Genomic DNA, 18,141 nt, shown 5'->3' on the forward strand with positions numbered 1-18,141 from the left:
GAGAGAAATCAGAGTAAATGACCAAGACGATCACGATCAAATAGCTCTTATTAAAAACCATTAAACGCATGGCTCAGGTTTCCATATGTAAAGCCCCTTTAACAAACTTGGCTTATATGATATGCCTCCAACTAGAGATGCTTACTTAACTCACTGCGTTTGTTTAAACTCTAAAATCCAGCCATTCCCAAGCTAGGCCCCCACTGAACACTGTGAGCTCCTACTGCCTAGAGCTTTTCTGTTTACATTTGCTTCTATAGAGATTTGGTTTGTTTCCGAAAGACGCATTTTAACATTTGTGTGGTGAGCCACATTTGTTATATTTGAACCATGTGTGATGCAAAGGAGAAGGGTAACCACTTGGCTTAGCGGGGAAGGGTGACTCTTTGGGTTAACTTCCTGCCGGTTTAAAATGAGCTGGTTAGATGTAGATGGTGACAGAAATTAAAAAGTGTGTATGTGTACATATATATATTATGCACACATATACCTATCTACATATATATGTATATATATGTATATTTTTATATGCCAAAAACTAGTTTGGATATAAAGCTTACTAAACTGGACCATGCTGTTCTCCAGTCTTAAACATAAAGGAAAAGTGCTTCCTAAGAATCTATATGTCTCACTTTGGAATTGGATAATGTATAACTCTTGACTGACCTTCTAGAAGTGCTTCTAGGACCAGGCCTCATTCATGTCTTATTATAGCTGTAGATATGTAAACTGTGAGGAGCCAAACAGAGAAAGTAGGGAAAGAGCTTCATCTGATGGTGAAGTGATTCATAAATTAATAACACAGATGGAAAACTAAGGGGCAGAGAGGTTGATTTGTCCATGGCTCACAATAAATTCATTCCTTCATTCAATGAGCGTATATTTAGTATGTGTTATATAGGTGTGTTAGTTGTCTATTGCTATATGACAAATACTCTAAAATTTAATGAATTAAAACAACACAATTTTTAATGACTTTTTTAAAAATTATTTTTATTTATTTATTTGGCTGCGTTGGGTCTTTGCTGCACGTGGGCTTTCTCTAGTTGCGGCGAACGGGGCCTACTCTTCGTTGCGGCGCATGGGCTTCTCATTGTGGTGGCTTCTCTTGTTGCGGAGCACTGGCTCTAGGCGCGCGGGCTTCAGTGGTTGTGGCACGCGGGCTCAGTAGTTGTGGCTCGCGGGCTCTAGAGCACAGGCTCCGTAGCTGTGGCGCATGGGCATAGTTGCTCCGTGGCATGTGGGATCTTCCCGGACCAGAGCTCGAACCCATGTCCCCTGCATTGGCAGGCAGGTTCTTTTTTTTTTTTTTTTTTTTTTTTTTGCAGTACATGGGCCTCTCACTGTTGTGGCCTCTCCCGTTGCGGAGCACAGGCTCCGGATGCGCAGGCTCAGCGGCCATGGCTCACGGGCCCAGCTGCTCCGCAGCATGTGGGATCTTCCCGGACCGGGGCACGAACCTGTGTCCCCTGCATCGGCGGCAGATTCTTAACCACTGCACCACCAGGAAAGCCCCAACACACATTCATTATCTCACACTTTCTGTGGGTCAGGAAATCTGGGCATGGCTTAGCTGGGTCCTCTGCTTCAAGGTCTCTCATGTGTCTGCCAGGGCCGGGATCTCCTCTGAAGGTTCCCCTGGGGAAGGATCTACTTCAAGCATACATAGTTGTTGGTGGGATTCAGGCTTTGCAGAAACTGAAAGTCTCAGTTCCTTGCTGGCTGTTGGCTGAAGGCCATTCTCAGTTCCTTGCCATATGACATCTCAGGCATGATATGTTGCTTTATCAAAGTGTATAAGCTGAGAGGGTGATAGAGAGAGTCTACTAGCAAGACCGAAGTCACAGTCTCTTGTAACCCAATCACAGAAGTGGCATCCCATCAACTTTGCCACGTTCTGTCGGACGAAAGCAAGTTACCCTTCCAGCCCACACTCAAGGGGAGGGGATCACACAAGGGCACGAACACCAGGAGGCAGGGGTCATGGAGGGCCGTCTTTGAAAGCTGTCTACCACAGTTGGTATCTATATTTAGGTTTCCTTATTCTCAGTTGCAGGTTTTTCTACTAGACCAGACCATCTAATTGTGTGGTTGTGAAACACTAATATGTTCACTGTGGTAAACAGAATAATCTCTTTCCCCAAAATGTCTATTTTGTAACCCCCGAAATCTTTAAAGATGTTACCTTACATGGCACATGTGATCAAGTTAAGAATTTTGAGATGGGGAGGATTGTCCTGAATTACCCAAGTGGGCAAGTGTAACCACACAGGTCCTTGTAACAGAGAGGCAGGAGGATTAGAGTCAGAGACGGTGATGTGATGGTAGAAGCAGAGGGGGACAAGCAGAGGCTGGGATGGGGCGGCCACAAGCCAAGGAATAGGGGCAGCTTCTAGGAGACGGAAAAGACAAGGAACAGGTTGTCCCCTCGAGCCTGCGAAGGAACACAGCTCTGCTGACACCTTGATTTTAGCCCCAGAAGACCCATTTAGTACATCTGACCTCCAGAACTGTTAAGATAATGAATTTATGCTACTTTAAGCCACTAGATTTGTGGTCATTTATTCCAGTAGCAATAGGAAACTAATACATTCACCAAAGGACCTGGTTAAACCAACTTGCGGGGCTTTTTAAGAAACAAGGGGAGGCACAAGGCATAGGATGGTGGGCTTCCAAGGGCTTTTTTTGCCATCCAGTGACTCTGAAACATAACTTACATATTGTAGCTTCTCTGTTTTTAGGAAGTTATTCCTAGTTCTTGTCAACACTAAATTCTATCAATATTGAACAGGTGAAAAATTTCTTAGGCTTAGTTATATGGGCCTCACTCGTCAAAATAAAACAAAAACATAACAGCTAGCAGAGGACACTAAGGCTTCTATTTTTAAAGCTTGTTTGCTTGTTATTCATTTGCACCTTAGGAGTGGAAATGTTGGCTGAGATGAGAGTACCTGACACAACACGCTTTTCCCTCTTGGTGTTCACAGCCAGATGTTGTAAAGTTCTTTTGTTTTTCTTTTTCCTTCAGTGCCTGGAAACCTTGGCTGCTACAAGGATCATGGAAACCCACCTCCTCTAACTGGCGCCAGTAAAACGTCTAACAGACTTACCATACAAACCTGCATCAGTTTTTGTCGGAGTCAAAGGTTCAAGGTAACGGTTCTGTGGCTATGTATCTATAGAAAAAGATAAAGGTGTAAGTGCGTTCTGCTAAGATACCTTTAAAACATATAAATTTTAAAAAACAACCTGTGAAGCTATATGACTGTATACTTTTCTGCCAAGGAGAAGTTGGAGGAAGAGTGAGGCTTGGGATTCAGGGGCATGAGGCAGCACTCTGTCCAAAGACTGCGAGAAAAGGGGAGGAAAAGCACCAATATCTGCATCCCAGTTTGACCTCCAACACAGTTACATGTGTCCTTGAGCCCCTGCATGTTATGAGCAGAGACATCTCTGGCTCCGTGGGGGATCTGGGAATAAGCCAAGGTAGTGGTTACTTCTTTGATACATTAGGGGGCCCTAGCCTGGACACCAGTCCAAAATATTTTCTTTCCTTCCTATCCATTCTTCTATCTGAAACTCATTCGTCGGCCATTAAGGTTCAATAATGCTCTTGTTTATTATATCAAAAAAAAGAAAGAAAAGTCTTTCCCTCCTTCCCTCCCTCCCTCCCTCCCTCCCTTCCTTCCTTCCTTCCTTTTTTCCTTCCTTCCTTCCTTCCTTTTTTCCTTCCTTCCTTCCTTCCTTCTTCTGTCAAAAGATTAATCAGGCCCAAGCGAGGAGAATAGACTGGCAGGGTTCAGGGCCTCTGTGGGGCAGGTAGCTGAGCAAGGCAGTTAGCCCAACGTGATCAAGCGATTGGTTGCTTACAAAAGATTGAGCATATAAGTAACTATATTGAGGATAATGGGAGCCAGGTTTCTCACAATTAGAGAAGAAAGCCAGGGAAAACTGGAATGAAGTCTATAGTGTTGGACAGGGATTGAAGTTATTAGTATAGTACATGGTTTCTGACACAGAGAGAGAGAGAAATAAATTTAAGTATAAAAGTGTGTGTGTATGTGTATGTATGTATATACATGTATATTTCCTAGGTCTGTCCACTGAGAAGGCCTGGGAACAGTGCCACACTGGTAGTAAAGGTCACATTTAGCACTCATACTGTTCTCCATTAAAAAGAACTAGGGCTCCTTGGAGAAAATTCCTGATTCTAGAGAAATCGCAAGATAAGGTTGTTGGTTTCTTTTTTCTGAGAAAGCACAAGATGATCCTGAAACATCTTGTACAAGAAAGTAAGGAATGTGAGGGACTTGTCAAAAGGACACAGGAACCCGCTTGGAGAGACTCCTACTGGCTAAATCTAACATAATTTGAGCTTCAAAACAAATAATAAGAATAATAAATATACTCCATTAAATAAAATAAGAATCCGCAAATTCACACTGATATAAAAAATTCACACAAATTCACACTGATATAAAAAAATAACTGAATACTACCAAATGTAAAATAGATAGCTAGTGGAAAGCAGCCACATAGCACAGGGAGATCAGCTCGGTGCTTTGTGACCACCTAAAGGGGTGGGATAGGGAGGGTGGGAAGGAGACGCAAGAGGGAGGAGATATGGGGATATATGTATATGTATAGCTGATTCAGTTTGTTATAGAGCAGAAACTAACACACCATGGTAAAGCAATTATACTCCAATAAAGATGTTAAAAAAAAAGTGAATAAATAAATGAGGAGAAGAAAAGCATTTCCTTACAGGAGAATGCCAACTAATAAATGTAGAAGAAATGATGGAATTAGAAAATTCACCATTTGGCCACCATCATAGTAATAACTGATTCAGAGAACAAATATCAAGGTATGTAAATATTCCACATCCTCATGGATGGTGAGTAAAAGTTTTACTAGTGAGTGAAAGTTGCGTGAGGAACAGGATATTTATATAGCTTCAGAGATCTCCCCACAAAATACTACCATAAAGGGAAAACAAGTAATTCTACAGTGAAGAAAACTGGCGTACACTACCGTACGCAGGTGATCAAAGTTAGTATCACCAGTGATGGGACCACTAGACATTGTGTCTCGCCTGACCTGTCAAGAGCATAACATCACTTTGGTGATTGTCTGCCAAAAATGCATAATATGAATCTAAGCATGAAACACTAGGTAAATCTGAAACAAGGGACATTCTACAAAATAGCCTTTATTCTTCAAAAATGTTAAGGTCACAAAGGTCAAGGAAGGCCTGCAGCTATTCCAGATTGAAGGAGACTGAGGAGACCCGACAGCTAAGTATGTCTGTGATGCTGGATTGGATCCTTTTCTACAAAGGATACTGTGCAGGCAGTTGCCAACTTGAATGTGGGTCTCTAGGTGAGAGGGAAAGGGCAGTTCTTTGTATTATTCTTGCAATTTTTCTGTAGGTTTGGAATTATTTCAAAATGAAAATACAGCATAAGTATTTGAGAAAACACAACACCTATTAATGAGAAAAGTCATAAGCAAACTAGGAAGAGAAGGGAACTTCCTCAATTTGATTACGAGCATCTACCAAAAACCCTAAAGCTGAATTTATATTCAGTGGTGAAAGGTTCAGTGCTTTACATGTACGATCAGGAACAAACAGTGAGGCCCACTGCCATCTTTTCTGATCAGCATTGTACTGGAGGTCGTTTCCAATAAAATAAGGAAAGAAAAGTAAATAAAAGGCATGTAGGTTGGAAAGGGAGAAGTAAAATTTTCTTTATTTATGGACAAGATGATCATGTATGTAGACATAAGGAATCTATGAAAAAGCTATTAGAACTAATAAGTAGATTTAGCAGGGTTGCAGTTTATAAGGTCATATACAAAAATTAGTTGCATTTCTATATACTAAAAGTGAACAATTAAATATAAATTTTCAATTTAAAAATTAAAAATTAATTTTAAAAATAAATTTTAATTAAAGTTTTATTTTAAAAATTTAAACAAAAATTTAAATGCCATTTACAGTAGCATAAATAACAGAAATAAATTTAACAAAAGATATTGAAGACCTATACACTGAATACTACATGGCAAGGGAAAATTAAAGACGATCTAAATGAATGGAGACATAGACATTGTTCATAGATAAGAAGACTCAATATTGTTATAATGTCAGTTTTCCCCAAATTGATCTATAGATTCAATACAATCCTAATCAAAATCATAGCAGATTTTTTTTAATTGACAAACTGATCTTAGAATTTATATGGAAAAGCAAAGAAGTTAGAATAACCAAAATAATTTTTAAAGAGATCATCCTAGGAGGACTTGCCCTGCATGATCTCAAGACTTTCTGTAAAGCTACAGTAATCAAGACAGTAGTATTGGCATACGAATAGTCACATAGATCATGAGTCAGATTTGGCGTGTGGGCCAAATCCTACCACCCACATATTTCTGTAAAAAAAAAAAAAAGTTTTGTTGACACACAGCCACACCCATTCCTGTATATATTGTCCAGGCCTGCTTTCTTGTTGAGTCGTTGAGAAGAGACCATGTGACCCACAAAGCTGAAAACGTTTACTGTATGACCTTTTATAGAAGGAGTTTTCCAACCTTTGTTATAGATCAATGGAACTGGATAGAGAGTCCAGAAATAGACCTGCACTTAGATGGACAATTGATTTTCAACAGAGATGCCAAGGTAATTCAGTGGGAGAGAGAATAGTCTTTCAACAAATGATTCTGGAGAACTGGAGCTCTTTATGAAAAAATGAACCCCTGTCCTTACATCACATCATAACTTCAAATTATACTACTGAAAAAATAGCTATAGTACTGACATAAAGATCGACATGTAAGCCAATGGAATAGAATTTAGAGTCCAGAGATAAACCCATACATTTTTTAAGGCCAATTGATATTTTTTTAAAGTTTTTTTTTTATGTGGACCATTTTTTTAAAGTCTTTATTAAATTTGTTACAATATTGCTTCTGTTTTATGTTTTGGTTTTTTGGCCCTGAGGCATGTGGGATCTTAGCTCCCCAAACAGGGATCGAACCCACACCCCCTGCATTGGAAGGCAAAGTAGTTTTTTGTCTTTTGTTTTTTTTTCCCGGTACGCCGGCCTCTCACCGCTGTGGCCTCTCCCATTGCGGAGCACAGGCTCCGGACGCGCAGGCTCAGCAGCCATGGCTCACGGGCCCAGCCACTCTGCGGCATGTGGGATCCTCCCGGACCGGGGCACCAACCCGTGTCCCCTGCATTGGCAGGCGGACTCTCAACCACTGCGCCACCAGGGAAGCCCGGAAGGCAAAGCCTTAACCACTGGGCCGCCAGGGAAGTCCCAAGGCCAATTGATATTTGACAAGGGTGCCATATCATTCAATGGGGAGAGAATAGTCTTTTCAACAAACAGTGCTGGGACAACTGTATATCCACATGGAAAAGAATGAATTTGGACCCCTACGTCATATTACATATGAAAATTAATTAAAAATGGATCACAGGCCTACATGTAATAGCTAAAACTATAAAAGTTTAGAAAGAAGTATGGGTACAAATATACATGACCTTGGATTAGGCAGTGGTTTTTTTAGTTATGATACCAAAAGCACAAACAATCAAAGAAAAAATAGGTAAATTGGACTTCATCAAAATTTAAAACCTCTATGTATCAGCGACACTATTAAGAAAGTGAAAAAGCAACTCACAGAATAGAGAAAATATTTGCAAAACATATATCTGAATAAAAATCTAATGCCCAGAATATATAAAGAACTCTTACAATATGAGAATAAAAAGACAAGCAACCCAACTAAAAAATAAGCAAACGATTTGTAGATTTTTTCCTAATTTTATTTATTTATTTATTTATTTTTGGCTGCATTGGGTCTTTGTTGCTGCGCATGTGCTTTCTCTAGTTGCGGCTAGTGGGGGCTACTCTTCGTTGCTGGTGCACAGGCTTCTCATTGCAGTGGCTTCCCTTGTGGAGCACGGGCTGTAGGCACATGGGCTTCAGTAGCTGTGGCATGCGGGCTCAGTAGCTGTGGCTCTCAGGCTGTAGAGTGCAGGCTCAGTAGTTGTGGTGCATGGGCTTAGTTGCTCCACGGCATAGTTGTGGCTAGCAGGGGCTACTCTTCATTGCAGTGCACAGGCTTCTCATTGTGGTGGCTTCTCGTGTTGCGGAGCATGGGCTCTAGGCACGCAGGCTTCAGTAGTTGTGGCTTGCAGGCTGTAGAGCGCAGGCTCAGTAGTTGTGGCTCACGGCTTAGTTGCTCCAGGCATGTGGGATCTTCCCAGACCAAGGCTCAAACCCTTGTCCCGTGCATTGGCAGGCGGATTCTTAACCACTGTGCCACCAGGGAAGCCCTGATGAGCAAAGGATTTGAATAGACGTTTCTCCATAGAAGATGTACAAATGGCCAATAAGCACATGAAAAGATGCTGAATATTACTAGTCTTTAGGGAAATGCAAATCAAAACCAATGAGATACCACTTCATACAATAAATAACCTAGGACAGCTGTAATTTTTTTTAAACGACAAAAGCAAGTGTTAGTGAGGTTGCAGAGAAATTACAACCCAGAAATCCCATTTCTAGGTATTTACCCTAGAGAAAGGAAAACTTATGTTCACACAAAAATCTACAGAAATGTTTATAGCAGCTCTATTTTATAATTATGAAAAACTAAAAACAACCCAATGGATTAACAAACTGTGGTACATTCATACAACAGACTACTGCTCAGCAAATTATAAAATACATGCATCAATTTGGATGAACCTCAGAGACATTATGCTGAGTGAAAGAAGCCAGTCTCAAAACATAAGATACTATATGATTCCATGTACAGTACACAGTGTCTTAGTCCATTCTGGCTGCTGTTACAAAATGGTTGGCTTAAACCAAGCATTCATTTCTCATGGTTCTAAAAGGCTGAGAAGTGCAAGATCAAGGCTTTGGCAGATTTGGTGTCTGGTGATAGCCCATTTCCTGGTTCATAGGCGGCCATCTTCTCACTGTGTCCTCACATGGCAGAAGGGGCAAGCAGGTCTCTTTTATAAAGGCTCTAATCCCATTCATGAGAGCAAGCCCTCACTTCCTAAAGGTCTCACCACCAAGTACCATCACATTGGGAATTAGCTTTCAACATATAAATTTCGGGGGTTGGGGGGGACACGGACATTCAGTCTATAGCATATGACATACTCGAAAAGATAAAAGCATAGTGTAGAAAACTAATTAGTGGTTGCCAGGGGTTCTAGATGGAGAATTATTATATAAAGCAATAGCACAAGGAAGGTTCCTGGGGTGATGCACTTGTTCTGTATCCTGATTGTAGTGGTGGGTGTACAAATCTATACATGGGTGAAAATTCATAGGACTGTGTACCATATAAATAGTTGTAATGTATGGTAATATAAAAAATAAAAATGTTAAATGGGGCCTACAGTAAGTTTCCTGGGAGGACTAACTTTAAAGCATTTACCACCTGGCACATAGTAAACATTCAATAAAGTGTTTAGCTGTTATTATTATTAACGTTTCAAGTTAATGAGATTCCCCCCTGCCTTTAACTTACTTAAATACAGTAGAAATGCAAACATTAATGAGGGATGCTTACTGAAGGGGAAGCACCGTGGTGGTGTGTAGTTACCGGTCCGCATGTAATGAAGTGTGGTGAGGGTGGGATGAGGCAGAGGTCCCTGGGGAACATGGGCTGGGAAGATGAAGTGCTTGCTTGCTGGGGGCCGAACCTGCCAGGCTCCTTCAGGCCACCGACACCCCTGACGCTTACCAAGTGCTGCTTCTCTGTCGTGGCAGTTTGCTGGGATGGAGTCAGGCTATGCTTGCTTCTGTGGAAACAGTCCTGATTACTGGAAGTACGGGGAGGCAGCCAGTACTGAGTGCAACAGCGTCTGCTTCGGGGATCACACCCAGCCCTGTGGGGGCGATGGCAGGATCATCATCTTTGACAGTGAGTATGCCCTGTGCCCGGCACTGTCCAAGGCACAAGAACCCTGGGCCAGGGGAACCGGCCTGCCCCTGCTTCCTCCCTCCCCGTTATCCATTCATTCACTTGGCAATACTTATTAAGCACCTACTGCAGGCCAGGCAGGCACTGACCAGACCCTGGGGATATAGCACTGAACCAGAAGACTCTAGAAGGGAGCACAGACCTTTAACAAGTAATTACTTACAGTTGTGCCCTGGCCTATTGTGAGATGCTCAGACAAGCTAGAAAAGGTAATAGGGACACTGATGTAATGGTTCAGTATCAGCTTTAAGATCCTCTTGTTTAATGTAATTTGCAAGCCCTTTTAGTGTTTTCTGAGGCATCTGAGATTTATATCTTACTGTGATAGAACAGAGAAGAGATGCAAAGCTTCAAGTTGTCTTTCCAGGCCTGGTACTGAGTGTGCCCTGACCCGCCTGTCTCCTCCCTGACCCGCCACGCCGTGAGATGCTGGCCAGGGCAGAGCATCTAAACGGGGTATGGCCTGGGGCCTTGACCTCTTCAACCGCTGGCCCACTTGATCCCCCGTAATCCAGCCACATCTACGCGGTGGTAATGAGACTTTGCAAGTGCCCTTGTACCAGTGCAGCGCCAGATTTTAAGATGGCAGAAAGGAGACAGTCACAGATGAGGCAGACAAAGGGAAAGGCTTGAGCTTACTGAGATACACTGTAGAGTCTACAGTGTTGTTAGTCCCCAGGCTAGAGTAGATGCTGACATCTTGACTAGGCTGAGTGGCTCAGTTTTAAGCCAGAATGTCATGTGGTGCATCAGTGTCCTGGGGCTGCTGCCATAGCAAATTATCACCAACTGGGTGGCTTCAAACAACAGAACTTTCTTCTCTCATAGTTTGGGAGCCTAGAAGTCCAAAATCAAGGGGTTGTCAGGGCCATGTTCCCTATGAAGGCTCCAGGGAAGAATCTTCCTTTGCCTCTTCCTACTTGCCGGTCATTGCTGGCAGTCTTCGGCATTCCTTGACTTATAGCTGCATCACTCCAGTCTCGGTCTCCTTTACGTGACTGACTTCCCTCTGTGCCTCCTTACAAGGACACTAGTCATTGGATTAGGCCTACCCTAATCTAGTACAGCCTCAGTTAACTTGATAACATCTGTAAAGACCCTGTTTTCAAATAAGGTCACCATCACAGACACCAGGCATTAGGACTTAAACATATCTTTTTGGAGGACATGATTCAGCCACTACATATAGTGTCTGTAAAACCCAGCCCGAATTTATAACTGACGCTTTCACAGGTTACAGCTTAGACACTGTCAAAAATGTGTTTTTTTGTGGGGGAAGGACAGCGGGAGGATTGGCGAGCAGAACTCACGTGGTTAATTGTTGGTCTTTTTAGTTGTGTGCCCATTGGAGACTGCCAGTGGCTTCCTATACATCCTGTTTTGCTCAGTGTTAGTACCTCTGTTAAAGGCTGCACCTTAGCTAATGTTTAAGGGAGAATAGTTAGCAAATAATATGTGCTGCACGTCCATTTAGACTTTCATCTCCAGAGTTCACTGTTATAAAATCCTCTGCCTCAACACCCCAACCCAGGAGAGTATGTTGGCAGACCTTACAGAGTGCCTGGTATACTCTTAAGTAAAAAAAATAAGAAAAACACTGAGTCCCTAGTATGTAAGGCTTCATAAGAATTGTCACGTTGGGCCCTCCTGGCAGCCATCTGAGGAAGGCATATTATTATCCCTTTCATTTTACGGAAGAGAGTCCTAGGTTGTGGAGAGGATAAATAACTTGCCAGGACTCACACCACCAACAAGCCGTGGGCATAGACAGTAAACAGAAGCAGGGTGTGTGGGTTCACTACCTCTTTTTCTACTTTAAACAGAATATAGTGTTAATTTTTTTAATGGAAAATAAGTGATGGTGGGAATATGGAGAAATTGAAACCCTGTACGTTGTTGGTATAAATGTTAATGGTGCAGCTCCTTTGAAGCAGTCTGGCAGTTCCTCAAAACGTGAAACAGAATCATCTTGTGACCCAGTAATTCCACTCCTAAGTATATAACCGAGGTAGCTGAAAACATATGTTCACACAAAAGCTTGTACATGAATGTTCATAGCAGCATTATTCGTAACAGCCAAAAAGTAGCAACAACCCAGATGTCCATCAACTGACGAATGGATGAACAAAATGTGGTGTGTCCATACAAGGGAATATCATTTAGCCCCAAAAAGAAATGAATTGCCGACCCCTGCCACAACATGAGGAACCTTGAAAACATGATGCTCGGTGAAAGAAACCAGACACACGGGGCGCATATTTAATGATTCCATTGATAAGAAATGTCCAGAATAGGCAAATCCATACAGACAGAAAACAGATTAATGGTTGCCAAGGGCTGGGGAAAGGGGAGGAATGAGAAGTGATTGCTTAGGAAGTATGGGTTTTCTTTTTGGGGTGATGAAAATATCCTGGAATTAGATAGTAGTGGTGGATGCACAACATTGTGACAGTACTAAATACCACTGAATTGTACTCTTTTAAATGGTTAAAATGGTGAATTTCATATCAATAAAAATAAGCGTAGGGCTTCCCTGGTGGCACAGTGATTGAGAGTCTGACTGCCGGTGCAGGGGACACGGGTTCGTGCCCCGGTCTGGGAAGATCCCACATGCCGCGGAGCAGCTGGGCCCGTGAGCCATGGCCTGCGCGTCCGGAGCCTGTGCTCCGCAATGGGAGAGGCCGCAGCAGTGAGACGCCTGCGTACCGCAAAAAAAAAAAAAAAGTGTAGTTTTTCTATGATACTCTCTTTCATTCATTTAGCACATTTTTATTGGGTGTCTTCAGTGTGGCAGGTAAATTATGTTTTATTTGCACAGTGCCTCTACTGGAGTGTTAAATGGAAATAATTTGGTTTAAAGTCAGTCATCTTTGTACCAAGTATCATCTTTGGTACTAGAAATATATCTAGGAGATAGCACTGGGCCTCACACAAAAGTGCCTTAAGACATTAATTACGATGAAAATAATTGCTCTCTATTGAGTGCTTGCTTCATGCTAGACTTGATGCTGGGGCACTTGTTTATTTTGTTATTTAATCCTTGCAACAGCCTAGTTGATAAGGAAGCTGTGGATCAAAAGATTAAATAATTTGTCCAAGCTAATAAGTGCCAGAGCCAGGATTCAAACTCAGGTTTGCCACAGTTTTTAATTTTTCTATTTTCAGCAGCTAAAAATTCCTTTTATTAACAATAACAGAATAGATCATAATACCAGATCCAGTTTAATGCTTTAAAAGTATGTGAACAGGGCTTCCCTGGTGGCGCAGTGGTTGAGAGTCCGCCTGCCGATGCAGGGGACATGGGTTCCTGCCCTGGTCTGGGAAGATCCCACATGCCGCGGAGCGGCTGGGCCCGTGAGCCATGGCCGTTGAGCCTACGCGTCTGGAGCCTGTGCTCCGCAACGAGAGAGGTCACAACAGTGAGAGGCCCGCGTACCGCAAAAAAAAAAAAGTATGTGAACAAAGTTTGCCCGGTTGTTCAGATTATGATCAAACTGACCCCTTCCACAGGTGTCTAGAAGCTGCCCCCTCTGGCTTCCATGCCCTTGAGGACTAAAAGCAATGGCACTGAGAGGCTGCCTATTCCAGTCTTCAGAGGCCCCGATGTGTGTTGACTGGCAGGGGCCCCTGACAGCAGCCAACTCATAATTCACACCCCACAGCTTTGTAAAGAAAGGTACAAAATGCAGCACTGTAGAAATAATCTGTAAAGTTTCATCTGTTAGGAGTAAAATAGTTTAAAGAGCTTAAGTACTGCCTCATGGAGATCCTTATGATCCACTGGATGAGGCTGAGCATTTCAGAGATGGTGACTGCAGACTATCCCATAATTTGGGAGGGCAAAGATGCCTCTCCAAAGAGATTGGAGGAGAGTTAGATGTGAGAAAGGGACCAGGTTGCAATCTCTGTGTCCCAGAACAACAACCTCGGGAGAGAGACTACTTAGGCAGCAGGAGGAAGCTGTCTGCTCAGTGGTTGTTGCCACATCCAGTGATTTGTCACAGGCTCTGTGGCTGATTTTCCAGCAGGCTCTCATGAGCTTAGGGAGGTTGCTGAAGTAGGTTGTGTTCTGTGTGTAAGTGTGGCGCTGATGAAGGCTTCAGAGCCTCTGCTGCCCCCAGAGTTAAATGTATTGAATTAACAGAACCAAACAGAAGATCAGATAGGCTGGCGTCAGCAACAGGTCACAGGGACTGCCCAAGCAGCCCTCTTGGCCTCCTTCAGCTTCTAGGCACTGAAGGGAGAAGTGAGTCATACAGGTTGGGTCTTACTTGGTAACATTAGTGGAGCACTTATATTTACAGGGCACTGTGCTATCCATTTCCCAGGCATTCTCTCCCTTAATTCTCATAATACTGTGAAGCAGGTACTGTTATCTTTACTTGCCCCACAAGAAAACTGAGGCTCATAAAAGTTTAGTAACTTGCCCAGAGTCCCACAGATAGAGATCCTGCCCACATGGAACTTACATTTTGGTGGGAAGGGAGGAGATTAATGGTGAAAAAGATTGAGGGCCTAAGGACATGTAGGGTCTGACAGCTGGGACTATATTAGTAATTGTATTTCATAGATTCCAAGATGCCATCAGTTGTGAGATGCAACATTATTTTATATGCCACTGAAGGGAAAAAAATGCTTCCAATTAAACAATGACATGCAAGGACTGAAAGACACATCCTAGGTTGTGTGTCAGGTCAATGTCCCCTTCAAAAAATAAGATCTTGAATATATTCATAAGTTTTAAGTTTCCTTATTATCTGAAATGTAAGTTTCCTTTTTTCCTGAATTATCACTGAACTTTAATAATCCATCATAGATGTCATGTGCTTATTCTCAAAATTGCTGAATTGGATGTACTGTCAGCACGGCACGCATCTAGGAATCGAAATTTCTGAGTTTGTCTGCCTTTGCTGTTGAAATATCAGTTTAACCTGGACACTTTTTTCTTTTCAAATAATAATAATAATAATAAAATAACTAACATGTAACTGAGCTTGTACTCTGTGCCAGATCTCATACTAAACACTTTACATGCATCAACTCATTTTGATTCTTATAACCTCATGAGGGAGAAACTATTACTAATTTCATTTTATAGATGAGGAAACTGAGGTATACAGAAGATAAGTATCTTGCTCAAATTCATAGTTAGTACATGACAAAGTCAAGATTAGAAGCCAGGAATCTTTATTTTTTTAATTTAGGTTTATGGAGGTGAAATTACATACAGTAAAGTCACCCTTTTAGTTGCATAGTCCAGTAAGATTCGACAAATATGTACACAGTCGAAATATAGGACATTTTTGTCACCTCAGAAAGCTCTCTTGTGCCCCTTTGTGGTCACCACCCCCAGCCCTCAGCAGCCACTGATCCTGTGTTCCATCTGTATGGGTTTGTGTTCTGAACAAAGTCATATAAATGGAATTATACAGTACTTAAACATTTGCATCTGGCTTCTTTCACTTAGAAAAATACTTTTGAGATTCACTTGTGTTGTTTCAGTAGTTCCTTTTTATTGCTAAGAAACATGCCTTTGTACAAATGTATCACAACTCATTCATCATTTAGCAATCGATAAACATCAGTCTATGATAAAGATGCTGTACAGCTACTGTACACACACATGTACAGGTGTTTGTGTGAGCATGTGTTTGTATTTCTCTTGGGTGAGTACCTAGGAGTTACAGCATTTCTGGGCTGTACACTAAGTGCATATTCAGCATTTATAAGACACTGCCAGCTGTTTTTTGAAGTGGTTATACCATTTTGCACTCTGGCTGACAAGATATAAGATTTCCAGTTGCTCCTCATCCTCACCTGTACTTTTGTATTGTCTCTTTTTTAATGTTAACCATTCTATCGTGTGTCGTGGTAACTCATGGTTTTACTTTGCATTTCCATAATTTCTAATGATGTTGAACATCTTTTCATGTTCTTATTTGCCATCTGGTATCATATTCTTTCGGGCTAAAGAAGTTCCTTTAGCATTTTCTCTAATGCAGGTCTGCTGTCAATGGCTTCTCTCAGCTTTTGTTTGAGAAAGCCTTATTTCACCTTCTTTTTTTTTTTTTTTTTGGCCATGCCACACAGCATGTGGAATCTTAGTTCCCCTACCAGGGATCGAACCTAGGCCCTCGACAGTGAAAGTGTCGAGTCCTAACCACTGGACCACCTGGGAATTCCCTTTGGTTTTTTTTTGTGTGTGTGGTACACGGGCCTCTCACTGCTGTGGCCTCTCCCGTTGCAGAGCACAGGCTCCGGACGTGCAGGCTCAGCGGCCATGGCCCACGGGCCCAGCCGCTCCACGGCATGTGGGATCCTCCCGGACCGGGGCACGAACCCGTGTCCCCTGCATCGGCAGGCGGACCCTCAACCACTGCGCCACCAGGGAAGCCCTCCCTTTGCTTTTTAAATTTTTGTTTTATTTGCCTGAAGATTGCTGAGATTCTTAAATAACCTTTTATCAACTTTGGAGCATTCTTAGCCATTATCTCTTCAACTATGTCTCCTATCTTATTCTCTTTTTCTTCTCTTTCTGGGACTCCAATTATATATTGTTAGGCCGTTTGATATTGTGCCCCAGCTGTTGGATGCTCTGTTCTGCTTTTTTCGTTTATTTTTTTCTCTGTGTTTCATTTTGGATAATTTCTACTGACCTGTTTTCAAACGTGTTGATTCTTTCCTCAGTGTGTGTAATCTGTTTCTAAGCCCATCAAAGGAATTCTTCATCTCTAATATTGTTTGTTTTATTTCTAGCATTTACATGACTCTTTTTTGTAGTTTCCATATCTCTGCTGAAATTTCCAATCTGTTCAAGCATGTTGTCCATCTTTTCCCCTAGATATTTTCTGTCCGGTAGTTCTAATGTCTGGGTCATTATTGAGTCTGGTTCTGTGGATTGTTTTATCTCCTCTTTTAAAAATTGAGATATAATTGACTTATAACACTGTATTAGTTTTAGGTGTACAACATAATCATTCAATATGTATATATATTGTGAAGTGATTACCAGATGTTTTATCTCTTGACAGTGTCTGTTTTTTTAATATAAAGTAATTTATTTATTTTTGGCTGCTTTGGGTCTTCTTTGTGGCACGTGGGCTTCTCATTGCGCTGGCTTCTCTTGTTGTGGAGCACGGGCTCTAGGCGCACGGGCTTCAGTGATTGTGGCACACAGGCTCAGTAGTTGTGGCTTGCAAGCTCTAGAGTGCAGGCTCAGTAGCTGTGGCGCACGGGCTTAGTTGCTTCGCGGCATGTGGGATCTTCCCCGACCAGGGATTGAACCTGTGTCCCCTGCATTGGCAGGCGGATTCTTAACTATTGCACCACCAGGGAAGTCCTGACAGTGTCTTTTATTTTCCTTTCTTTCTTGCTTGCTTGCTTTTATGTTTTGTGTGTTGTAATATTGTATTGAATACCGTACACTATACGTAGAAGGATAGTAGAGGCTGAGGAAGTGTATTTACACCTGGAAATGGGCAGGCCTGCTCAGTGTGGGGATTGATTGAGCCTTTCTATCAGTGGTCGAGCTGGGTTTGGGTTTCCCTGTTCCTATCATCACCTGCAGTGCATGTCAGCCTTCAGATTCCTCCCATGATGGCTGCTGTTACCTCGTGCTCGATGTGGAGCCTGGGATTCCAGTGGGGTTTTTTTCATTGTTCCCATTCCGCCCTCAGCTTTGAGCAGTTCCTCCTTGCCGTGACCTTTCCCCTCCCTCGATGGTAGACTTCTGCTGCTTGTTACTTGGCGCTGTGCTCGTGGTGTGGTTGGGGGTTCTTGGTTCTCCTGCCCCATCCTCCATCTCAGACACATCGTGTCACTGGGCCTCTGGGCTGGGGTCTTTCCAGCATCCCCAAATACCCCTCTCCCGGCAGCCGAGCACTGCCTTGTATCTGTGGGGGCTTCCGGGAAGAAGAGGGTCTCCTGCCCCTCCATTGGGTAGCAGACCTCTGCTTTGTATTGGTGCAGGATCCTGGGGCTCAAGGCAACCAGGGGCTGATGGCTTTTGCCTCTGCTCTTCCCCCAGAAGCAATGAGTCTTTGCCTGGTTACTTTGACAGGAACGAGAGAGTCTCCTGCTCCCTCCCCAGGGGCTTCTACACTGGCCCTGGGAGCAGGAGGG

The 18,141-nt window shown here is 42.7% G+C and overlaps 1 protein-coding gene across 3 annotated transcripts in view; it reads left to right on the top strand.

Moving 5' to 3' along the window:
* The window catches only part of KREMEN1 (kringle containing transmembrane protein 1), a 66,980-nt gene that overhangs the window by 37,826 nt on the left and 11,013 nt on the right, over nt 1–18,141 (top strand). For all 3 annotated transcript variants that reach the window (XM_081252189.1, XM_081252190.1, XM_081252191.1), the window contains exons 4-5: nt 3,029–3,153; nt 9,807–9,960. In XM_081252189.1, coding sequence (XP_081108315.1) covers nt 3,029–3,153; nt 9,807–9,960 — 279 coding nt within the window. The remainder of the gene's footprint in view (nt 1–3,028; nt 3,154–9,806; nt 9,961–18,141) is intronic.

The sequence above is a fragment of the Mesoplodon bidens genome, assembly GCF_964165515.1.
Source record: "Mesoplodon bidens genome assembly, chromosome: 13".
NCBI classification, from domain to species: Eukaryota; Metazoa; Chordata; class Mammalia; order Artiodactyla; family Ziphiidae; genus Mesoplodon; species Mesoplodon bidens.